This window comes from Primulina huaijiensis, chromosome 15, assembly GCF_012295235.1.
Source record: "Primulina huaijiensis isolate GDHJ02 chromosome 15, ASM1229523v2, whole genome shotgun sequence".
Classification (NCBI taxonomy): domain Eukaryota; kingdom Viridiplantae; phylum Streptophyta; class Magnoliopsida; order Lamiales; family Gesneriaceae; genus Primulina; species Primulina huaijiensis.
This window is the reverse complement of record NC_133320.1, coordinates 4767523-4792772: the sequence shown is the minus strand read 5'-3', so window position 1 is coordinate 4792772 and position 25250 is coordinate 4767523. Positions and strand designations below refer to the sequence as shown.

Below are 25250 nucleotides of genomic sequence, written 5' to 3'. Positions count from 1 at the left end.
AACAAAATATTAAATTTAAGATTTTAAAAATTAGTTTTCCAAAAAAAAAAATCGAAAAATATTCTCAACTCGTTGAACTGGTCTGGTTCATAGCCGGTTAGATTGGTTTTTTTTTTTTATCAGGTTTGACAGGTTCGACCGTTAAAACAGTTTTTTATGATGATTCGGACTCAACTCGTGAAACGTGGAATCGACAGGTCTGATTTGGTTCTGCTTTCAACAATTATTTGTTCCCATCACATTTATTTCATTTTGAAACTTTAATATTGAACTTTTTTAAAATTTACATAAAAATAATATTAAACTTGTGACTAGGTCTCCTGTGAGACTGTATTACTAATTTATGTATAAGTCGATCTGATCCACACATCGAGTGAAAAATAATAATTTTGAGATAAAAAATATATTTTTTCATGAATTGTGTCCGATAAGATATCGTCCTCACAAAATTATTCAATGAGATGATTTCATATGAGTTTTTGTGTTATTTTAAAATAGTACTTGATTAAATCACCCTTGCACATTTGATATAACTCAGACCCCAAGTTTTACATTTTAATTTTTTTTTAAAAAAATAATATTAAGTACAGCTCTACCATTAACGGTGATCAGTAATCTGAAGCCTAATCCCACATAATGACCGTTTTTAAAAGTTTAATGATAAATAATTTGAAATTCAAAATTTGCAATAATTCATCAGATTCACCAAAGTCAAATAATAATAGTTTAGGATGATAATAATAATAATAATAATAAGAGATGATTAGTTGAGAGTAAATGGTGAGTTATCTTAGGCACATAATTGTAATGTACGATGGTTTATATAATTTCACACCACCTAGCATATGTGCTAGGATTGAACTAACCTCATCATTGGGTAGAATCTTTGTGCTCGATTTTCGACATGGATTTCAACATGATCCATGTCGAGTTATTAGACGAAAATTATATGATGTTGGAATATTTTAAGGTTTATCAAATTGAAATTGGCAAAAGAAGATGAAGGAAAAACTCAAATGATTGATACATGCATCAGAGAGCTGCTGAGACGTTTGGAAAGTATGTATGAGCGCCCAAAATACGACTTGGAACAATCTAGGCAGTTGGCAGGATCTCGGCACCTCCCAGAGGCGCATAAGCGCCCCCTCTGTGCCTTGGATTTCCCCAGGGCCACGAAGGAGGTGTCCAGAGGTTCGACGACGCTAACGATGTTTTGCATCTAAATTGTGTTTTTTTGATGATTTTCATCTTATTTTTAGATGAAATGACACCTCATTGATGAAACAAAATGTATCTACATATTAATATCTATAAATACATTATCAGTGATCAATATTAATAAGTAATTTTTTTAAAAAAAAAAACTTTTGCACTCATATTGTTTGCATCTTTTTCCTTCTATTGTAAAAGAGAGTTGGTTCATTTCTGTTTATGGAACATGTGATTTGTAGAATTACTATCATAAGGTGAAAGTCGTTTTATTTTGGGAGACATTGTCATATCCCGTGAGCACTAAGTGCTGGAAAAATTAGACTTAACAACAAAGAGTTTTCTCTTTCCTCGACTTCAAATTTGTTAACATATATATTTGTGAGTATTGTTATCTTCATGTTGCAAATCTAATTAAAGAGATTGGAGAAATCCCAACCTACAATCTTGTGACGAATTTTTTGTTCTTCATTTTGGTTTGCAATTTGAAGATGTATTGACTATAATCAACATTAAAATTATGTAGTCTCACATTAATACGACGACTTGAGAATCTATGAATTTTAGATATCAGGTTTAGAAATTTTAGTGTTTTTTTGTTACTATGCTTAAATTTGATGTTTTTTCGAATTTATTTGATTGAAGAACAATAAATATGTTGATTCTCCGTGCAAAATGCAATGATTGTAAATTATGAATCACGAAAATTAAGTCAAACACATGAATCTAAGGAAGTCTATTCGAGTAGTGTCTTGATTCGAGAATTCAATAGTTTGTGTATTGATTTGAGAAACTTCTTGAAACTAAAGAAACGTAAAATCGAAACGAGACTAAAGATCTTAAATTCGGACTATGGATTAAAAAAATAATTAATCATATGTCTAAACTTTACAGCATCAAATTAGATATGCGTCGAAGTATAAATTGTCTCAATCCATTTGTTGGAAAAATATATGGCTCCTTAAACAGGAGGAAAAAAATATTTCATCTTATTCGATGATGAGGTGCAAGATATGATACGTATATATTGTGAAATGAAAGATGGAGCTTTTGTGGTTTATGATTGACATAAAAATAATGTTAAAAATAAACATAGAAAAGAAGCACATCTTATTTGAAGTAATTGAGTAATATATGGTACATTATTTGATTATACATCGAAGTACGGATTTATACTCGAATAAAGCAAATACAGTGGTTGAAATAAGAATTCGGAATCGGGATGAAATTATTAATGCTATGTTAATAAATCTACACTTACCCAAACATGGTGGAGGAATCATTTGAAAACTGAAAATGAATTACATCATTCTTGTTTCTCCATTCTTTCTACTTTAATTTTACATGCGAACTTTTTAAGTCTTTACACTTAAAATCCAAATTTACAAGATATAAAATCTCGAGTTTGGATTTTATAAGTTGTGCGATTAAAATTCAAAATCTAAAATTATATTAGAAAGTTATTTTGAATTCCTTAAGAAATTGCGCTTAAATCCAAGTCTGCAATAAATAAATTATTGAATTTTGATTTATAGGTTTTAACGCTTAGAATTCAAGCTAACAATATTATAAACATTTCAAAGTTTGTGTGATTTTGTAATGTCACAAAGTCCTATAAATAATTAGAAATGTGGGGTACTCTATTTAAAGTAGAAATACTATGTTAAAATACGACACGAAATTGAATATGTATATATATGATACAATTTCATATTCAATCGTGTTATCAGTTTGATTGAAAAATCCATACGATTACTTAACGGATCTGTTGTAAAAATCTTAAATTGAGATCAAATGTATAGCTTGTCAAGATTAATGATATTAAAAAATAAAAAATAAAGTTTTCATAGTGGCAACCAACTTTGTTGATTAGATATCACAAGATCTTAGTTCAATGAGATAACTAAATTATGAGAACTTGTGCTAGGACTTGATAATCACTCACTTATCATTCCTAGGATGGGAGGCGTTGTTTTCTGCCAATGTAGTGAGGATAAATATTTTACTTTTAATGATTCATTTGCTTTTAAAGGTGTGGTATGGTATGATATTTTTAGAAGAAAACTACCTATATAAGTGTGAAGATGTACCATCTCAAAGAAACACTTATAAAGCCAAAATGTGTTTCATGGACAAAATGGACGCAACTGATAAAACCAAATATAAATGGAAGAAAGTTATCGTATAGGTATTATTGTATGGTTTTACACAAACCGCAAAGAAGTTCAAGACATCATGTTTACTTCGTAACCTAGTAAATCCGATAGTACTTTACTAAGGAATGTTCAAAGCAAAAATTACCTTTTTTAATGCGATGATTTTTCGTGTAAACTCTCTTTCGACACCACATGTATTAATGCATTAATTTCATTAATATGGGGATTGTAGGAATGTTTTAAGACTTAATGAATGAAAATTAAGGAAAAAAAATGAAGGAAAAACTCAAACGTTTGTTTCATGCATCAGGGGAGGCGCTGATGCACCTAACGATCCAGGACGTTGAGGAGGCACTTAAACACCTTCTGTGTTTGTGTAGAGGAGGCGCCTAAGCACCACCTCTGTGCCCTGGATTTCTGTAGGGCCGTGGGAGAGGAGCCTAGTCTTCTAGCAGCACTATTTGACGAGAGTTGCAAGTTTTTCATGATGTTTTGCATCCCAATGGTGTCCGTCGATGATTTTTATATGACTTTTGGATGAAACAACATGTTCATACGTATTTATATCTGTAAATACACGATCAAGATTAATAATTATTTTGTGAGACGATTGTTGTATCACTTGAGCACCAAGTGTAAGACAAATTCGTCTTAATGACAAAGAGTTCTCTCTTATCTCAACTTTACATATATTCACGAGTCATATTACCTTGAGGTTATACATCTCATGAAGAAGATTGGAGAAATCCCTAGCAACATATGAATCACTAAGCAAGTTATAACTTATAACCAATTTTTTTATGGTACGAGCAATTAGAGTTATAGATAACAACAAACAACTTTGACAAATTTAATAAAAAAAAAACAAAAAAATATAGAACACGTGTGTTTGTCTTAACTGGATTATGTCGAAAGCTTGTCTTTCTCACATTGGCGCACCCAAAATTCTGAAGTTTCAAAATTAATTATTTTTCTTCCTAAAATTGAATAACCTTTTTAATAAATTAAATTTATGCGCTTAAACAATTACACAATTACTTACGCTTTTAATAAATTATTATTAATATTATTTTTTCTTCCCAAAAATGCATTTTTTTTACATGGTACGCGCAGTCGCTGCATTTTGGTAGAATAAATTTTCGAACTAAAACAATAACTTATAAATCACGCTTGTCGAATAAACGGATTTGAACAAGTAAAGTCCGATGGTGAAGATAAAGACCATATGCTGAGTCGCTTGTCTCATCTGGAATAAAATAATATTATCGAATTATTATATTGTTTGGGCCGACCTAACATTCAACAATTTGGGCTTTACTTAAAGCCCAGTCTGCCTACTATTTCTTGTTATGGTCTGTAATTAATATTAAAATTAAAATTATTATATTATTATAAATGAAAAGAAGAAAAAACTGAGGTAAAAAAATGAAGAAATCGGGCGGAGGCGGTGGAGGCGCCGGAGATAAAAAGCGGGCACGGCGTTCGTACGGAGACTCCGCCACCGACACTCCTCCTAGGGTTTGTTAATTTTTAAATGTATACGGATTTGTGATCATGCATTCTTTTAGTATAATAACGTTTCGTATCTGTTTATGTTCCGGTAATGTTTCGTGGAATTTTGGCGTTTTGTGATTCTCTTTGATTTCTTTGAAATATGGGATGCTAGTGAGAAAATTACGCATGAATATGTTTATAAGAAACTGTGGAATTTTATTGTTCATGGGGGTTTGAAATGCACGGTTATGTGTGGTATTTTGAAGATTTATGTGAAAAGATGGTGGGTTTATGGGAAAATGAATGTAATTTACTAGATTATTGTTTAATTTCTGCATCTCATTTTACACTTTTATGTGTGGACGCCACTCCATGTTGTGATATTTCTGAGAAATGAAATTTATTTGTTCTTAAATTTCAGAAGCAAGCTGCAAAAAAGGACGTGTTTCAGATTTTTGCTGAGAAAGTTCGAAATCACAAGGAACTGGGATCTAGGTGGGCCGTTTTACAAGAGTCCCGAGTTGAATATTTTAGAGGAAAAGATTTTGTTAGCTTTTTGAGAAATCATTCAGAACTCAAAGATGTACTTGAATCAGACAAGGATTTGGAGATTGAAGATATTGCCAACATACTTCTGAGTAAGAACCTTATTGTGAGGTGTGATCGTGTTGTCAAAATTGTTAGGCCTGGGAGAAGAAAACTATCAACTTGGCCAGCCCATTTGGAGATATTTGGTGTAAGTTCAGTTTTAGTTTTCCTTCAAAAATAATAATTATAATAATGGTGATGATAAAGGAGAAACTTTTTCTTGTGAGTTTATGCATTTTTGCTTAGGTTATCATTTTCCTAATTTTCCTTAGCTCATAGTGTGGATCGAAAAGCTTCCCTCTTATTTTGACAACTAAGAATAAAATGAATATAATTCAAGGTATTTATTGTTTTGTGGGTGAAATCATCTTAGCATGTGCACAGCTCTTGTAGAACTGTAAAAACTTGTGGTGATGTTACAACACATTGACAAAAAATACTAACTTTTAGTTAAATTAATGATCGATGCGTGAGTGAGGGATGGAGTTATTGGAGAATCTTACATTAATTTTGTTATGTCTGTTTGTCATTTCTGGAATTTTATTTCAGAAATTTCGTCATGTTCTTGGTTCTGTTGTGGAAAAATGGGATTCCAAGTGCCAGCAGCTGATTTAAACGGGGTGCCAAGATTTTCTTGTAAAATTCAAAAGAACTTTTCTTAATTCTTTTGCATAATGTGAACAGATGAGCCAAAATTTTTCCTTTATTGGTACAAGTGATGCCTTGCCTCCATGTTTTTCCCCTTATCTTTACCCATTTTGTTTGCGGTAATGATTCACTTGGTCCATGTGTTGAGAATATTTTGTTATTTGAATGGATTCCTAATTTTCCGTCCATTATCATCACGCCTTGCAGGATCAAGTGTTTTCCGATAATGATACTTTTTTTGCGTGGACTTTTGTTAATCGAAGGCCGTTGTGGCAGACGCTTCTCTCATTTTCCTGGCCTGTTTTGACTCTAGCCATCTGCTTGTTTCCTGTGTATCCCCACCAAGTTAAGCTGCTCATTCTCTACTTGTGCGCAGGTGTCCTGCTGCTTATATGTTGCCTGCTTTTAGGTACGTCCATTTGTTCTGGTGTTTTCCTATTTTAGTTTATTTTCTTGCATTTTTATTTTCAATTGCTCTGTGAACTGTGATGAGAAGTAATGATATTTGTTGGATTGAAGTTTTTGAAATATTCAAATTTTGTTCCAAATGATCAACGATGTAGAAGTTAATAGCTGAAAGTTATCCCCAGTGAAAAAACAGTGTTGATTGAAACTAAAGATTTCTGAATATCCTGACTTAAGATGTGGTTACGAGTTTCTGTTGCTGATAATTTTTTCAAAGAAGGAGATTGTGGTGCTCTGAATCGAGAGCTTATAATAGTGGTGTTCTTTGTTAAATTTTGTTGCCGTGTCCAAACGAGATTACTTTGGCTATTAAGCTGGTGTTTATAGCAAATAATATATTTTTCCTCCACTGCTTTCGGTCGTGTGGCTTACTTCTAAGTCCTAGTTAGAATGGTTATTAGTGTACAGATAAGTGGGCACCAGAAGGTTACTGCGAGCAATTTAGTTTGGAGATTGATGTCAACTGTTATTGATATTCTTTGCTTTAGCAAAATTATTCTTTGAAGGCATTTTCAGGGACCTTGTTGGCCTGCTATCCCATCCGTTTATTTTAAATGCTAGTGCCGTAAAACTCGGGGAAATTTTTTGTAGGTGGTTATGTGGAATTTCCTCTAGCAATATATGTTTCAATGTTAACTTTGTGGTGTTACGCAAATCACCGACTATACTGCTCTTTTTATCTCACATCGGTACACTTCATTTATGTATGTTGTCAAATTTGAGAGCAACTGCTAGTTAGTTCACTGTCATCAGACTTCTAAGGTTTCTCTTTAATGCAGTGAGATCCCTCATCTTTGGAGCTCTATGGATTATTCTTGGAAAGCATGTTTGGTTCTTCCCTAACATTCTTGCAGAGGAAGCAACGCTCAAGGAATTGTTCCAGTTTTGGCCCAAGAAAGATGAGGGCGAGCGTCCAAAGTGGACAGCGAGGTTATTTTATGCAGTAGTAGCTGTGCTGGTCATTCTACTATTGAGGCATCATGCACCTGACGAAGCCGCTAGAGCTAGGTATGCGTATTCCTCATGAACATAGCCAACCAGCGTTTGAATAACAGAATGGATTAAGTGTAGGATGATATAATTTATATAAATTTCTTGGTCACGTATAAATTCATGGGACAAAATTTTTTAATTCTCTTCGTAAATGCACAGAGTACAGAAGAGACATCAATTACACTAGAAAACTTATTATCGGACCTTTGGCGTTTATCTGTTAATGGTGGTTTACAGTCTTCATTTATGAATTTATCATGTGCTCTATGGTATGTTAAGCATTTTGAGCTGCGGCTTGATTGTTGTCAATGGTCCAGAAGGATGCTGAAACTAGAATGGGTAGCATTATTAAGTGGAACAATTTTTTTCATCCGTCGCCGTCATTTTGTGTAGAAGCTACTTGACTGGACCTTGTGAGAAGCTATCTGGACTTCACAAATTTACGGGCTGAACTCGTGTTTCATTCCTGCAGGTACCAGAAACGTGTTTACAACATAATAGATGACGTTCTTGAGTGGTCCCCTAGCCTTGCGCTCTCGGGTATGATGGAGAAGCAAACCTTGTTTAACGTGACTAATTCCCAGAACAACACTGATGATAGCACTGCAGAAACGGATCGAGGCGAAAATAGAGAGGAAGAAACCCAAGTAGAAGATGAGGGGGAAATGATAGATGAAACATATTGAATGCTACATGGTACAAGAATATGTAGCAAACCATAGGACATGACAATTTATTCACAAAATTACAGCTCTATCTGTCCATCTATGCTTTTTTGAGGCAGCTTTTTTTTTTTTGCTGTGAACCTTGTGTATGACTTTGTAAACTGTAGCTTTAAAATCAACGTGATGTTCTATTTATTGTCAAGACAACCTACTTACACTTCACAGTGTTCCAAAACCTGCCTACTTTCTGGCCGACCGCACCGAAAAAGTGTTAGTCGGCCAGCCTAGGCGGCAGAATATTTGTTATTATTTGATTATTTTTGGGATTTTTTTTAAAACTTTTAATTTACAAGTTCAATTATAAATTGAAAAGTAAATTTTTTTGTAGGATGTTAATCACAGTTCAACAAAAAATACGATTGATTTATTGGATTGAATTAAAACACTAAATTTCATTTTATTATATTGCTATTGTGAAATCTGTCTAGCGATGGTTAGTCGTCATTTGAGTGCTAGCTGTTGATCGCCCGACTAATGTCTATTGAAATTCAATTTTAGTAAACTTCATCTCCCAAGCTTAAAAAAAACTAAATATTTATTCAAGAGAAGCAAGGAAAATTTATCCGATAACAATGATAATATTAATGCTACAAAATAAGAATTAATATAGTAAAAAATAAACTGATGAAGTAAAATCTAACAATAAGATATATTTTACCTAATTTTATTTTTTATAATTTGTACTGTATTTTTTATTTGAAAGACATTCTAAAGTTTATTTAATATTTTTATGTTCAATTAATTTTTTTGATTTATTATACTGTTTTACTTGCAAGTCTACTCTCTTTATTAAAAAAATCATCCAACAGTTCAAACTGTACATGACAATTCGGTTTGAATTTAGAGAAACCGTCAAAGACAGCCCTGTAAGATACATAATTGTCCTCTCATAATTATGAAAATAGTTAATAAAGAAACATAAAGGATTTGCAGTTGATGCAAACAACACTTCAAAATGTAACAAACGCAACAAAACACTGTTCTCTCCTACTACAAACTTTACACAAGGATCTCTCCTATTCAGACTACGTTTCTAGTCATTTGTACACTGAAAGAAGCTAAGAAAATCCCAGCATTCCTCCCTTCCACAACGTAAATAAAACAGCCAAGAATGAATTGCCGCCCAGCCTAGAAGCCAAGATTTATGCTTCCTTAAAACCAAACCAACCTTCTTACCACGGAGTCCAAGTACACAAAAAGTGCATAATTAGATGGGATATGTCCTAACAGTTGACTGGGGACGTTCCCTAACCTCACCAGAATTAGCCTGATATGCTGGCTTCTGCAGAGACTCAGGTGCTTTTAATCGACAAGACTCCGAGAAAAAAGGATCGGAACTTGATGAACTGATTGATCGTGAAGTGGTGGCCAAGCCAGTGTCTGTTCCCTTGGATGTATCAGCATTTGACTTTTTAGCAAAACGCCCACCAGAGCCTCTTTCCCTCCTCAAGGCATGTTGATGTCGGGACTCGTGAAGATAAGGCTGTCGGTTAAAAGAAAAGTTTGTCAATAAAAGTTTTTAGAACAAGCCTTTTCTCATGACCAAAGATAGATTCTACTAGAGGTTTATCTGGGGAACCAAAAAAGTTACCTTGCGAGATTTAATCATCTTCTTTTCAAGCTCTGCTTTAGCACGTGACTGTCGTCTTCGCATAATACCGTGGTACTGCTTGGCATTCACATAAACAGGCTCCTCTGTCATTTCCAAGGGCAGCGCCATCCTTGTATTATGGATGTCACATAAATAAGGAACCTGATCAAAAAAGGAATTCTCAGAACCATGAATAGCAAAATTTTAAAATGGGTAATTGGTTCCAATGAACGCATTCATATTTCTTCCTTTAAAAGTAGCACTCCAACCCACAGAAGTTAATTTTTTGAATGCACAAAATGGAATGTCGTTCGATAGGATAAAAATCAAAATCATATCAAGTGTTTGTCTCCTCACAAGATTTAACAATGAAAAGCAGAACAACTATCAGTTCATGCACATACCAAAGGCTGCCCATAAGCTGCCACCATTCCTCCATAATAAGGATCGTAAGGATTTGAAGCACAGCCCTGAAAGGGGTTGTTAAACAAAATAAAATAGATTTCTGAATTACAAAGACGAACTTCAATATTGCTGCCGTGACCATCGGCGGTCACCAGCCAATATAATTATTTCAAACAGCCAATTTTGAACTTCAATGTATCTAGATGGCAACATTTGTAGTTTAATATTTCTGATAGCAATTTTTTAAATTCAATATTTCTGATTGTGACAATCTTACAATTGAGTGTCCAACAAGCTCAAACTGTTGGGGAAGCTGTGCGAGGCTCCCATCATTTCCCTGATGCAAGCTTGGCGCAACTTGCTGAAGATTCTCCACGTGCCTATAATTCGTATCTGATAGTGACAGACGTGATCATTAGTATTGCACTCATAAACGTCCATGTGGTATTGATCAAAGGAATATTTTCATATGAGTTACTGGCTTATTGAAGCTACCTGGTATAACACTTGGTGAATGTTTGACCGCATCATCATCTTCCTCATTTATTCCACCCTCAGATCGTGAGTGGCCATCTGCAGATTTTTCCCGGGATGACGAGTCTGATGCTTTATCCCGCATCATGGCAGGAGAAAAGGAAGTATTTCCACCATTATTCCACCATGGTTCTGAGCATATATTGGAATTGGTAATGTTACACAGCTTAGATTCTACTTGATTAGCACCCTTAGACTTAGGTTGCATGCTCTCCCAATTTGTCCGAGAACTCCACTGAATCCTTACATAAACCGAATATAAGCCAGACAAAGCCCAGTCAGTCCAAGTGGGGGGAAATTTTCCAAGCATGCAGCCTAAACTTTAATGGGGAAGAAACAGTAATAGATGCTCAGAATAGCAAAACCTTTTTCGTTGTTGGATATTTACTATTTACTAAGCACAAAAAGCATCCATAAAAATTAACAAGTGATGCCATACTCCTGATCAGACATACTTAAACCAACAAATATAGCCTCATAACCATGCCACAATTTGTTGATAAATAACCGTGCCAGCCAGTTACAATTAGCATATAATGTTTCCTCTCCAAAAGTTCATACACAGGCATTGATTCAATTTACATGATTCCTGATATGGAATTACTAATTTCAGTTATAACCAAATTAAAATAAAATTAATCCGAATTACGACATGAAGTTCGATACTTTATCACGGATGCTTTCTTCTGAGAATTTAATACGATACAGAAAGAAGAAAAAGTTATCACAGAAAATGCAAAATTCCCATTCATTGGCCATTCTATTTTATGCAATCAGAGGACAAAAACCAGTTTAGCAAAGAAAAAAGGGCATTTAGAGATTCTCCTCGAAGAAAAATTTGTTTGTCATGAAATGATCATGATAATATGCTTCCAGCGAGCAAAGAGGGCTTAGAGAAGGCAACATGAAAAAGTATCAAACACAAAGACATAATTTATAAATGCCTCAAGCCTAACAATTGTTTAATCCAAGAACCTTTATTATGCCCGAAGCCTAACAAATGCTTAATCCATTAATCTCACTTATTGATGATGACACTGTACTTAAACTCAAGAATGCACCAGCACACTGTACTAGCTGAATACACTGAAAAGTTTCAACGTCATCATCATACATTTCCTGATGTACTGGAGAGACTATAAAACTAAAATTTTTCTGTCTTTCCCCAAAGTTCGAGCTCATGCAATGCAAAAAATCCTTCTCTCCCTTTTTCTACGCCAATTTCTTGGTTACTTTACTTTACCCAACAAGAAACTCACCCTCAGGGATGAAACTGCTGATGGCGAAGAGGGATGCATTCCAGGCAACAAGGATAAACTTCAAGATGCCTCGTTTTAATTGGATCGGGAAACATGCACAGGCTGGTCACATGTAAATTTTATCATCTAAGTGCCAATTAGTCCATCTATCTCATATAGCACAAGATCAATCGAATGGCCCAAACCCCTGGAACCAAAGGGGAAAAAAAATCGGGGCCATTTTTATTCAAGGTTTGCCTCCCAATTTAAATCCGGGGCCGCCACCGCTGACCTTCAGGGAAATAGTCCGACTTCAGTTCAGTAAAATTCAACTTTAAAACCAAACCACTCCAAAAACTAATCTTTCTCACCACATCACAAAACCCAAGGAAAGAAAAACCAAACCAAACAACAATCGAATCACTCTAATCACACATTCAAAATGATCAACCCAACAGAAAATCAAAAACCCAAATCAGAAACGCAATCATATGCAAAATAATAACCATGCAATACCACACACACCAACACTAGGTACTCCTCATGCAGTAAACAAAACAGAGGAGCTGGGTAAATATGGACCTTTACCAGAGATGACTGGTTAGGATTCAAACAAGCCCTGTAATTTAGGGGGTGATTTGAGATTGCTTTGAAGAGAGAATTCAGGGACAATTGATATCCGAGGAGAGCTGAAGAGTAAAAATTAAAGAGATATTGAATGCGAATTGCTCATTTGGGGGGAGAGGGAGATCTCAGCGTTGCTGAGTTTTGATATTCTCACCACCCAAAATGCATACGATCCGACACCAACCTCAATTTTGTCGTATATTTTTATATTAAATAATATAATTTTTCTGAAATTAAATTCTTTACGTCTTGTTTATTTTTTACATAAATTTTAAAAAATTTTAAAAAATAAATTTATATATAAACTTCATATTTTATATATTTAAAATTCATTAATATATTAATTGGATAGATATGATTATGATACTTGATATTGTTAGACTTATCGAGCCTGTTCTCGGAGACATATAGCCTAAAGACATACAGTTACGCAAGATTTCCAGTCGATATGCTATTTTCAAAACAAACTGAGCTAAGAAAAGGAGAAATTTAAATTTTAGAATAACGATGAATATAAATATAATACAATATATTTTATTAAATCAAGCATCCAACTTATTAAATATATACTAAAATTGAGGCGATTAATCAAATCGGATTATAACCATCAAATGTATAATAATAATCTTTGATAATTTATACATGCATATATATTAATATTGAAATAAGTTAAAAACTATTCATAAAATAAACTTTTATGTAAGATATAACAGTGTTGGAGTAATATTTTCCTTCCCAGTTTTAAATTTTTTTAATTCTTTATCTCATAAAAATAAAGAAATTTTTACGAAATTTTTTTTATTAAATTTTAGAGCTCAAATATAGTTTTTTTTTTGTTTATAATGAGATCAGAGATAATTATCATATGAATCTTATGTCAAATAATATAACAAATATATATTTTGTGAGAAAATTTCATGAATTTTTATTCGTGAGACATGTCAACTATGTCTATATTACAATCAAAAATAATATTTTTGACATAAAAAATGGAATAGAAATCAAAATCGGAGTTTACGTGATTAGTTTGGACAAGTATTTATAAACATTTTTATAAAAAAATATTTTTACACAAATTTTAAAATTGTTTTAAAAATAAATATGTGTTATGAAATTTTTTTTATGACAAATTTTTATAGTTAAAAATATTCAAATAGTTGTTTGAACCAAATATTTCATAAAAAAATTTAATTGTGATTTTATATTTTTCTTGTTAGCGATTTATTGCTTGTTTGACCTTTTTTTAAACAAAAACATTAAAATACAAATCAATTTTTTTTAAAAAAAATAAATAAAAATTTTACTGTGCGGTTGTTAAGGGTGAGTTTATCATGAATGGATTACAAAATTCCAAAGACCATATGACACGCACTGCAATGGGACGACGCGTGGCGTGTGCAGTGGTCCCCACGTATCAGTGGGCCCTCTAAATCATGGTAGACTCACTGCCACGTTGCTCTTACCATTCCCCATTTGTCCTCTCCTACACTTTCTTTTCTTTCTAAAAATTATTTTTAATACGACTTATTAAAAAATTATATATATATATATATATATAATATTAGTGTTGTATGATTAATTATATTATATGATGATGTTTTTAGGAGTAGAGATGTTGATTTGATCGGCCATATAGAGATGTCGAATTGGATTTGGCTGATCGAAACAAAAGAGAGAGAAAAGTTAAATGTATTAAATTAAAGCATAAAAAAGACACAACTGAGTGCAAATGATAATATTCTTATTTCATTAAAAGGAGATATCTTGTGAGACGGTCTCACGAATCTTTATCTGTGAGACGGGTCAACCCTACCGATATTCACAATAAAAAGTAATACTCTTTGCATAAAAAATATATTTTTTCATGGATGACCCAAATAAGATATCTGTCTCACAAAATACGACCTGTTAGACCGTCTCACACAAGTTTTTGCATTTCATTAAATATTTGGTTCGATTTCTATATTAATTAAAAATAATCATATATTGTGTTAAATAATAAATACTAGTATATGATACACGAGTTGCGTGCTTGTACTATATTTTTTATAATTCATTTGGTTTATATTTGAACGAGAATTAAAATGTAATTATAAGAAATAGCGAGAGACTGCACGGTAATTTTGATATATGAATTAAAAAAATAGAAAAAAAGAGAAAAAAAATACCAAAATAAGAATTGAACCTTTCTTAAAAAAGCAAGGCTCTATCTACTAAACTACATGTGAGTTACATCAAATTTTTAACACTTTATTAATATATATAATATAATTATTAAAACAGACCATAACACCAAAAATTATTCACTCTAAAGATCTCAAAGTTAATAATATACTAGTACACCGACGCAAGCGTTGCATGCTTGTATAATATTTTTTTATAAGTCATTTGGTTTATTTAAATGATGATCAAAATGTTGTTATAGGAAATAGTGAAGAACTACATTTTAATTTTGATATATGAATTTAAAAAAATAAAAAAAAAAGAAAACAAAGGGGAAAAACGAAAGTAGGAATTGAACCTACAACTTGAGATAGTAGGAAAGCAAGACTCTATCCGCTAAACTATATGTGATTTTGCATTAAAAAACTACATGTAATTTGCATTAAAATTTTAATATTTTAATAATATATATAATTATTAAAACAAACTATGACACCACAAATTAGTTACTCTAAGGATCTCATATTTAATAATATAGTATAAAAGTATAGATTATATATATAGATTCATAAAATTTTATGTAAAATAATTTAAAGTCAATTTTGTTAGGTATTTTATTTAAATTATCTATAAAAAATTATTATTTTTATTACATATATATGAAAAAATTTGATCCGTCACGAACAAACGTACACGAGATAATAACATATTTCCATGTTTTTTGGGACAATTCGAGGGGAGGGGAGGTGAGGAGAGAGAGAGTTAAAGATGGGATCTTTGACGAAGGGGTACGAGTTGGCGATCGAAGAAGAATCTGAAGATAAGGAAGCGATTCTATTCGTTAATGGGGTCCGTCGAGTTTTGCCCGACGGCTTGGCCCATTTAACTCTTCTTGAATATCTTAGAGGTGCGTTTAAGCAGTGGTGGAGCTTGGCCCGATCGCCTCGCCATTTTATATTTTTATTTATGAAGTCGGGACAGCATGATTTCGCCACTGATTTTTTTCGAGTTGGCTTTAGTTTTTTGGATTTTAGAGCTTTTTGTTTCGCTTCCACGCAGAAATCCTGTCTCCGCCTTAACGTGTAACATATTCGGAGAAAGATTGATTTTCTTGAATTTACTTGCAAAGGGATTAGTTTGCTTGTTCTTGTTTCTGGTGTGAGATTTGAAGGAGATTTTATAAACTTTGTTCGAGTTGATTTGATTAGTGTTTGATTTGCTTCAGATTGAAGCTTCATGATGGGTGTAATTTCTTTGATTGTTTGTGTTGGATATAACGCCATATTTGATCCAGCGTAGCTGATTCTTTTATTTGCTTAGTGGTAACTATTTATCTTCTTGTATTTTCATCCTTAATGCAGGTATAGGTCTGACCGGTACGAAACTTGGATGTGGTGAGGGTGGTTGCGGGGCATGCACTGTAATGGTATCTTATTTTGATCAAAATACTAAGAAATATGTGTAAGTCTCATATCCGGCAATGTACTATGTCTCCTTTTCGAAACATGCTACTTAATTTACATGTAAATTTTTAAATATAGATTTTTTATCGTTCGAAAAATAAAACCACGGAGAGATATTAGATTAATTGGTTAACAGTATCCTAGGTCAAGTGGCTTATTATAGATTTGCTTTGGTTGGAGTTCCAAATTTACCTCAGTGTTATTCTAGCTCTTCTCTATAATTATTTCCTTTGTTTCTGTTACTCAGTTGCGCAATTTACGGTTTGTTCTGTTCTTAATTCAGCAATGGAAATGATTTTTTCCCACACTTTGAACCGTTCTTTCAGGCATCTTTCAGTGAATGCATGTTTGGCTCCTTTATATTCTGTCGAAGGGATGCATGTGATTACAGTTGAGGGTGTTGGGAATCGCAGATATGGGTTGCATCCAATTCAGGTAGACTCTTTCATTTTTATAGAATGCGGAGTAAATGGCCCAATCTAATGGCCTCCCAACTGAATTATAATATTGAGTGGTTAGGTTTGCTTTGATAATTTATATGTAATTTTTAAGTTCCATTAGCAAATGTATTTGCTATTTGGTGGAAAGGATAGATTTTGTGATCGGCCTCTCGACTTTGATTTTTAGGATTTATGACTAAATTTTGGAAGTGATAGTGAAGTAACTCACTCAGTTAGGATTCTCCTTGATTAGTTGGGATTTCCTATTTAAACATGACCGCACCAATATGCTATTTTGATATGGTACTGTTGACAAAGAAATGTTCCAGTTTCTGTACTAACACAATATGGTGTGTAATTATTGATCGAGCAAAACTTACACTGTGAAATCCCGATAAAAAGTCAATAAAATTCAAGTTCGATATAATTGTAAGTGTAAGATGTCAAGTAATAATACAGTGTACACGAGTACGAGTATCATTCCTCCAGAGACTGTATTAAACAATTATTATTTCCAACTATTAAACTTTTAGCAATGATGATTTGAGTGATTCCTTACTCCTAGAATGATTAAATAAACAATTAACTAAGTGATTCAAGGATTAGATGATGAAATGAACAAACTAAGATGATTAATTAAGGATTCAATGAAAAATGAATTTGTTGGGAATCTTGGTTCACCCACCCCTCGTTAATTTAATTAATTCGATTCGACAATGATCCACGCTTTTGACAGGATTTCCTAACCAATTGAACACGCCCTCTCGAGTTATATCAAACAAATTCAACCCAGTGAAGTAATTAAATCTCTTTAATTATTTATCAAAGATGAATTGTTTGTCGCTCCATGAAATCCCCTAGCTTTCGACATATTGGACTATGACTATTAACGTGTATCCGATTTCATATTTCTATGCAAATTGTAAATCCACGGACTATGCTACTCGCTCCTATCACAAGCTATTCTCTCGAACTCACTCGCAATATGAAATTATTAAAGTTAGATATGCTTCAATAATGCATGAAAAAAATAACATTATCAAGAATAAATCAAAAGTTGAGAGTTAACTAAAACCACAGTTTTGGGGTGGGATCCCCTTAAATCCCAACAAATATGAAAAGTTAGCTCTTAGAATTCATGATAAAAGTATGCAAAACAATGTTTAAACTAGAAGTGCTAAACTAGAATACTAGACTTGATAAAAACGAGAAGACGGTGCTCGGAAATCTTGAAATTATTCAACTCCAAGCAAATCATCTCCTCCAAGCTTCAATGGCTGCTGAAAAAGTTCTCTTTTCCTTACCCTAATCTTGCTCATATTCCCCTTTCCTCCCCAAAATTGGTAAGCCTCGCCCGGATGGAAAGAAATCACGCGCATAGACTTTTCCAAATATGAACCCCGTTCGAACGGTAAGATTTTACCGCCCGAGCGCCAACCATTCTGTCTTGCTTCTTTCAGATAACATAAATCCCGCCCGAGCGATCAAATTATACCGCCCGAGCGCCAACCATTCTGTCTCCATGTTGGGGAAATCACTCTTCGCGCTCGAACAGTAAGATTCTACCGCTCGAGCGCCAACAATTCTTCCAAATTCTCATCTTTTTCTTCTAGCTTTGATACTTTTCCCCCTATTTTAGTTTCCCGGCCATTTCGCTTGCAAATTCATCAAGTACGAGTGAGCCGCGATCATATGCATATGATATTTCTAAAATGAACAAAATGTAGATGAAATGCATACACGCACAATGCAAACACATACAAAACAACTGCAATAAAACACGTAAAAGCGACACATATCAATTATATCTTAAATTTTGTCAATTTGTTCCAAGACCTTTTCCGTTCAAATTATTATGATTATTTTCTTGTTGTTTAAAGTGCACGCTCCCACATAATCTCCCGAAATGTTTAATGGGGTTTCTATTAATTTTGGTGGTGTTCATTTTTTGTTCTTATTTATTCTAAAACACAATATTGCAGGAATCATTAGCACGTGCACATGGTTCACAATGTGGTTTTTGCACCCCGGGTTTTATCATGTCCATGTATGCCTTACTACGATCCTCTAAAATATCACCCACCAAAGAGGACATTGAAGAACACCTTGCAGGAAATTTATGTCGATGTACGGGTTATCGACCAATAATAGATGCTTTTCGTGTATTCTCCAGAACGAATGATGCATTGTACACCAATGGATCTTCTAGCCTTTCGAATGGCGAGTTTGTTTGTCCTTCAACTGGTAAGCTTTGTTCATGCCGGCCGAATAGCAAGGATTGCGAAGTAAGTCCAGAGGTTTTGAAGCCAGTTTCTTACAATGAGGTCGATGGAACTGCATACAGTGACAAAGAGCTCATCTTTCCACCGGAACTTCTAATGAGAAAATCGACTTTTTTAAGTTTAACTGGTTCAAATGGACTTAGGTGGTATCGTCCCTTAAAGCTTCAAGGTATATTTGATATAAAGGCCCGATATCCGGACGCGAAGTTGGTTGTGGGTAACACAGAGGTTGGTATTGAGACGAGACTTAAAAGTTTCCACTATCCTGTCTTGATCCATGTTGCTCATATTCCTGAACTTAATCAATTGACTGTAAAAGATGATGGTTTGGAGATAGGTGCAGCAATCAAACTTTCAGAACTTGCAAAAGTACTTAAAATAGTTGTAGACCAACATGCTACTTTTCAAACTTCATCTTGTAGATCTATCCTTGAACTACTTAAATGGTTCGCTGGGACACAGATAAGAAATGTTGCATCTGTGGGAGGAAATATTTGCACTGCCAGTCCTATATCTGACCTGAACCCTCTATGGATGGCTGCTAGAGCAAAGTTCTGCATATCTGATAGTAAAGGAAATATGCGGAAATGTGAGGCTGAAAAGTTTTTTCTTGGTTATCGTAAAGTAGACCTTGCCACAGATGAGATCCTTCTCTCTGTTTTTCTCCCATGGAACACTGAGCATGAATATGTAAAAGAATTTAAGCAATCTCACAGGAGAGACGATGACATTGCTATTGTTAATGCTGGAATGCGTGTTTGTCTTGAAGAGAAGGATAAAAAATGGGTGGTTTCTGACGCCTCTATTGCTTATGGGGGGGTTGCCCCGTTTTCTTTTTCTGCAAATCAGACAAAGAACTTTTTGATCGGAAAGCGTTGGGACCAAGAACTGCTGCAGAGTGCATTGAGAGTCCTAGAGAAGGAAGTTGTGCTGAAAGAAGATGCCCCAGGGGGAATGGTGGAGTTTAGAAAATCCCTGACCTTGAGCTTCTTCTTCAAGTTTTTCTTGTGGGTTTGTCATCAAATGGATGGACAGGCATCCTTTGATGAAGCTGTACCAATAACTCATCTTTCAGCAATAAAATCATTTCACCATCCTTCGGTTATGGGATCTCAGGAATACGAGATTGTAAAGCGTGGGAGTTCTGTTGGTGCTCCTGAAGTACATCTGTCATCGAGACTTCAGGTTTGCACGTAAACGTGTCGTTAATGTATTAAGATGTGGTGAGACCGCCAGTAACTATTACCATGTAATTTCACTGATGATTTGACATTTCTCAGGTTACTGGTGAGGCAGAATATACAGATGATGCTCCCATACCTCCCAATAGCTTACATGCTGCTTTAATATTGAGTAAAAAGCCTCATGCTCGTATACTTTCAGTAGATGATTCAGCAGCCAAGTCTTCACCAGGGTTTGCAGGAATTTTTTTTGCCTCAGATGTGCCAGGGAATAATATGGTTGGGCCTATTATTACAGATGAAGAGCTGTTTGCTTCAGAAGTCGTAACTTGTGTGGGTCAGGTAAACTTTATTTTCTCTGAATTTTTCTTTAGCTAACAGTTCTCTAAAATTTAGGTGTACGCTGGTTGACTAATTTGAAGAAACTAAATTTGTCGTGCTAAAATCTTTCTAAACTGGTATCTTGCAGATTATTGGTGTAGTTGTTGCCGATACGCATGAAAATGCAAAACATGCCGCTCGTAAAGTTATTGTTCAATATGAAGAATTACCTGCAGTTTTATGCATAAAAGATGCCATCTTGTCTGATAGTTTCCATCCTGATACCGAAAGATATATGAGGAAAGGGGATGTGGAACACTGCTTCCTGTCGGGTGCATGTGATAAGATTATAGAGGGAGAAGTTCAGGTCGGTGGGCAGGAACATTTCTACTTGGAGCCAAATTGCACTTTAATATGGACGATGGATGGGGGGAACGAGATTCATATGATTTCATCTACTCAAGTAAGTTGTGTGTCGTAACTTTCTAATTCTACGCAACATAAATTCCATCTTTAGGTCTTATAAATACCTTCATTTCAATGATAGGATGCTTGCAAAGATTTGTGAACAAAATTAAGTTCAAAAGTTGTGATTTTGTTCTTTTTTCAGTGCCCTCAGAAGCACCAAAAATATGTTTCCCGTGTTCTTGGGATTCCAATGTCCAAGGTCGTATGCAAGACCAAAAGAATTGGCGGTGGATTTGGAGGGAAAGAAACAAGGTGTGCCATCTTTGCTGCTGTGGCCGCGATTCCATCGTATTTATTGAATCGTCCTGTGAAGATAACATTAGACAGGGATGTCGATATGATGACAACTGGACAACGTCATAGCTTTCTTGGAAAGTATAAGGTATTATTTAAGCCTAAAATTGCTTTGAGCATGAGAAATTTTCATCCTGCAAACACCATTATATTTTCATTGAAGTGATTAATAACTCATGCACGGATGGATGTGATTATTCGGAGGATGATCAATTCAGAATCTTGAGGAACACAAATCAGTGATCTAATGATGTTTTGCAGGTTGGCTTTACGAATTCCGGAAAAATTCTTGCTTTGGATCTTGAAATCTTCAGTAATGGCGGAAATTCACTTGATCTGTCTCTTGCTGTCCTTGAACGGGCTATGTTCTCGTCCGACAATGTATATGAGATACCAAATGTTAGGATTAGAGGAAAGGTTTGCTTCACTAATTTAAGCAGTAACACAGCTTTTCGAGGCTTTGGCGGTCCACAAGGCATGATAATTGCTGAAAATTGGATCCAAAGAATTTCCATGGAGGTTAAAAAATGTCCGGAAGAAATTAGGGTAGGATAGAGTTCCCTTGATGAAATAATAGTATTTCACGTGCATTTGGTAAAGTATTACAATTTACATTGTGCTTTTCCGTTTTCAGGAAGCCAATTTTCAGAGTGAGGGATCAGTCTTGCATTATGGTCAAAAAATCGAACACTCTACCTTGAAGAGTCTCTGGAATGAACTGAAGCAATCTTGCGACTTTTCGGCTGCTCGCAAAGAAGTTGAGCAGTTCAATCTTTGTAATCGATGGAAGAAGCGTGGAATTGCCATTGTACCTACAAAATTTGGCATCTCTTTCACTGCTAAGTTTATGAATCAGGTAACTATTTTGAGTGTCGCATTTTTCCTAAGGTAGACGGTGCTGTTGGTGATTTAAATATTATGCCCTTTCAATTTTTAATGTCAGCTCAGATAATGTAAGTGATGAAAATTTTAGAACTTTTTTCAGCCGAATGTCTTGCAAAATGTTGGCTTTATGTGTATTAGTCACTTCCTTCCGTGTGCATATTAGCCGGAAAGTAAACATACTTTCTCCTCTGTTATTTGGTTTACAGGCAGGTGCTCTTGTTCAAGTATACACAGATGGAACCATATTAGTCACACACGGTGGCGTTGAGATGGGGCAAGGCCTGCATACAAAAGTCGCGCAGGTTGCTGCATCAGCGTTCAACGTTCCTCTCAGCTCTGTATTTATATCCGAAACAAGTACCGATAAGGTAACAGTTCATTAATATTTTTTAGTGTTGATATGAGTCATAATTCTTATATTATATCTGGTGCCTACTTGTGTGGCTGTGCTCAGGTTCCGAATGCATCACCAACAGCAGCTTCTGCAAGTTCTGACATGTACGGTGCAGCAGTTTTAGATGCATGTGAGCAAATAAGAAAACGAATGGAGTCTATTGCATCAAAACGTAATTTTGGCTCGTTTGCCGAGGTAAGCTTATCTGCACCTCAGCGGCCTGTTTCTATCACTAAATTTTTATTTTTTTATTCATTTCTAACAATCTTAGAAAACCAAACATGTTCCACACTGGTTTTCATATTCATGGCCATTCGTCCAAAACATCCTGTTTGAGTGAACAGTCAATTTATGTCGATCACTGATACGAGTTGCATGCTTTCAATTATCAGCTTGCTTATGCATGCTACATGGAGAGGATAGACCTTTCTGCTCATGGATTTTACATTACACCTGATATTAACTATGATTGGAAGATGGGTAAAGGGTCTCCATTCCGTTACTTCACTTATGGGGCTGCTTTTGCGGAAGTGGAAATCGACACATTGACCGGAGACTTCCATACGAGGCGAGCAGACATGATTTTGGATCTTGGATTTTCTATCAATCCTGCTATTGACATTGGACAGGTGGTTTCTTGTTAATGATTGTTTACAAGATTAAGCAATTATCATTATTCTCTATGTTATTTCACTGCATTGAAGTGTTTTCCATGGTACATAGCGCTTTGTGTAGCCTATCTTACAAAAAATTGTGGAATCAACCATCTGCTGTGTTGCCAAATGCTATACCTATTAATATTTCATTTAACTCGTTTATTTTGAAGTTTACAATGATCCACGACTTTCATTTCAATCGCATCAATATATTCTAGCGAATGATCATGGCTAGTAGATTAATATAATATTAGCACTCACGATCTGGTATTCATTTCTTGTGAATAACATTCTTTATCTGATTTGACTTGCTACTCTTTTAAGATTGAAGGAGCATTTATACAAGGCCTTGGATGGGTAGCATTGGAAGAGCTCAAATGGGGCGATCCTGCTCATAAATGGGTACCACCGGGATTTCTGTATACGTGTGGACCTGGTAGCTACAAAATTCCTTCAGTTAATGACATCCCGTTTAAATTCAACGTCTCCCTCCTCAAGGTAAACAAGCTAATACTTAATTTCAACTGGTTCAAGTTTTCATATCCTGTTTATACGTGTTTATTATATCCAAGAAAGTGGATAAATCATGTGAACTCTTTTCTTCAGTAATTATTGGGAGAAAAGGAAGGCAAAGTTGTTTTCTTGGTTTCTTTGTTGTTGTAGATATGGAGGCTTTGCATTTTGGTTGGATACCCCGTATGCTTCTTTCATTTTCGTCCCCCCTATGTATATCTGTCAGGCATATTCAATTCCTTTGACTATTAATAGTCACAAGAAATTTAGTGTTCACCCGTTGAGTTCCCTAGCTCCATAAAGTTGCTTGGTCTGGCTAAGTAAACCAAACCAACAAATTCTAGCTACAAGGATCATATCGGTCGAACTATTTTTACAGGACTAAAAAATATAGCAGCGTTACTAATGACTCTCTATTACTACGGGACAAAATATGCAATTTAGAAAGCCAAGTATGGCTCATTTATGTTGGGAACCAACTTAGACTTTTATGTATTAAAAAAAAAAATTCCAGGGTGCTCCAAATGTAAAGGCAATCCACTCCTCAAAAGCAGTGGGAGAGCCCCCATTCTTTCTTGCCTCAGCCGTCTTTTTCGCAATAAAAGACGCTATCATCTCTGCAAGAGCTGAAGTTGGTTGCAACGATTGGTTTCCTCTTGATAATCCGGCAACACCTGAACGTATACGGATGGCATGTTTGGATGATATCACCAAGGGGTTGATGGGCTCCGATTTCAGGCCGAAGCTTAGCGTATAGTTTAGAATCCTCATTTTAAGTATGGTTGTGTTGCAACACACTGCAAATGTAAATCTGGGGTTTCATCTTGTACAGAGTTAAAAGATTTTATGTGAAGTGTATGTATTGCTTCTGTTTCAGTTACATTGGAGAAATTTAACAGAGTTGGCTCACTTTCACTTACCCATTTTTCTTGTAGCAGTGAACGGAACGACGCACTTGTTAGATAGCTTGCTATTTACAATTTGGTTGATAATCGAATTCTTTTTGATAATCGAATTCTAAAACCCAAAATTTATGTACCACGGGAAAATTTTGATCGTATTGAATCTAACTTGATAGATTTTAATTCACATGAAGCGTGTTTTTTTCCAAAAAATATCATATCATACATTAAAATAATAAAATATTATTATATATTAAATAAATATATTTCGAATAACATATTCAAATATTTTGAACCGAATTTTTTAAAAAAAATATTAAATTTTTTGAGTTTCAAAGAACTCGAACTAAAATATAATATAATTAATTAGTCTTAAAATTTTCTTATACCATTTTGTTTGTGTCCCTTGTCCTATACCCTTATCTCCAAGCTAAACACAATCTCAACATGCTTGACTAACCTGTAAATCAACCTAGAAAGGGAAATTGAGTGACGAACACAACTTTTATGTAAATAAATTCAATAAAAGGGCCACATCAGCTCTTTTACACACAATTTGGTCCATCTTAGATTTCATGACAACTACTTAACATTGGAGAATATAACACTCAAAAA

The 25250-nt window shown here is 34.5% G+C and overlaps 3 protein-coding genes across 11 annotated transcripts; 2 read left to right on the top strand and 1 right to left on the bottom strand.

The window, feature by feature from the left end:
• The first annotated feature begins 4745 nt into the window (after positions 1–4745).
• LOC140960363 (translocation protein SEC62-like) lies at positions 4746–8440 on the top strand. The gene is made up of 5 exons (XM_073418612.1): positions 4746–4883; positions 5281–5595; positions 6303–6504; positions 7340–7568; positions 8026–8440. The coding sequence occupies exons 1-5, from the start codon at positions 4791–4793 to the stop codon at positions 8237–8239; spliced, it is 1053 nt and encodes a 350-aa protein (XP_073274713.1). The 5' UTR covers positions 4746–4790; the 3' UTR covers positions 8240–8440.
• Positions 8441–9087: 647 nt separating this feature from the next.
• Positions 9088–12836, bottom strand: LOC140959947 (nuclear transcription factor Y subunit A-1-like). 9 transcript variants are annotated; one of them, XM_073418011.1, is made up of 7 exons: positions 12629–12836; positions 11784–12338; positions 10770–11050; positions 10552–10667; positions 10274–10339; positions 9870–10031; positions 9088–9761 (listed from the first exon to the last, which is right to left on the bottom strand). In XM_073418011.1, the coding sequence occupies exons 3-7, from the start codon at positions 11014–11016 to the stop codon at positions 9486–9488; spliced, it is 867 nt and encodes a 288-aa protein (XP_073274112.1). In that variant the 5' UTR covers positions 11017–11050; positions 11784–12338; positions 12629–12836; the 3' UTR covers positions 9088–9485. The 9 variants fall into 9 exon arrangements, with proteins under 9 accessions (XP_073274112.1, XP_073274115.1, XP_073274117.1 ...); XM_073418014.1 differs by having other exon boundaries at positions 10770–11043; XM_073418016.1 differs by having other exon boundaries at positions 12068–12338.
• Positions 12837–15531: 2695 nt separating this feature from the next.
• On the top strand, positions 15532–24642 carry LOC140958535 (xanthine dehydrogenase 1-like). The gene is made up of 14 exons (XM_073416020.1): positions 15532–15743; positions 16198–16297; positions 16626–16734; positions 18722–20206; positions 20302–20544; positions 20672–20986; positions 21134–21373; positions 21547–21831; positions 21920–22141; positions 22377–22538; positions 22625–22759; positions 22957–23193; positions 23545–23718; positions 24248–24642. Exons 1-14 carry the CDS (start codon positions 15605–15607, stop codon positions 24488–24490), a joined length of 4089 nt encoding a protein of 1362 aa, XP_073272121.1. The 5' UTR covers positions 15532–15604; the 3' UTR covers positions 24491–24642.
• The last annotated feature ends 608 nt before the right edge of the window (positions 24643–25250 follow it).

Bases quoted from the DNA above. Each gene is read 5' to 3' on its own strand.
- LOC140958535 (XM_073416020.1), top strand. From the start codon at position 15,605: ATGGGATCTTTGACGAAGGGGTACGAGTTGGCGATCGAAGAAGAATCT. The intron at 15,744-16,197 runs GTGCGTTTAAGC...TCCTTAATGCAG, and splicing joins TCTTCTTGAATATCTTAGAG to GTATAGGTCTGACCGGTACG. The intron at 16,298-16,625 runs GTAAGTCTCATA...CCGTTCTTTCAG, and splicing joins CAAAATACTAAGAAATATGT to GCATCTTTCAGTGAATGCAT.
- LOC140960363 (XM_073418612.1), top strand. From the start codon at position 4,791: ATGAAGAAATCGGGCGGAGGCGGTGGAGGCGCCGGAGATAAAAAGCGG. The intron at 4,884-5,280 runs GTTTGTTAATTT...CTTAAATTTCAG, and splicing joins CCACCGACACTCCTCCTAGG to AAGCAAGCTGCAAAAAAGGA. The intron at 5,596-6,302 runs GTAAGTTCAGTT...CACGCCTTGCAG, and splicing joins CCCATTTGGAGATATTTGGT to GATCAAGTGTTTTCCGATAA.
- LOC140959947 (XM_073418009.1), bottom strand. From the start codon at position 12,106: ATGCATCCCTCTTCGCCATCAGCAGTTTCATCCCTGAGG. The intron at 10,668-10,769 runs GTAGCTTCAATA...TGTCACTATCAG, and splicing joins TTCACCAAGTGTTATACCAG to ATACGAATTATAGGCACGTG. The intron at 10,032-10,273 runs GTATGTGCATGA...TTTTTTGATCAG, and splicing joins CAGCTTATGGGCAGCCTTTG to GTTCCTTATTTATGTGACAT.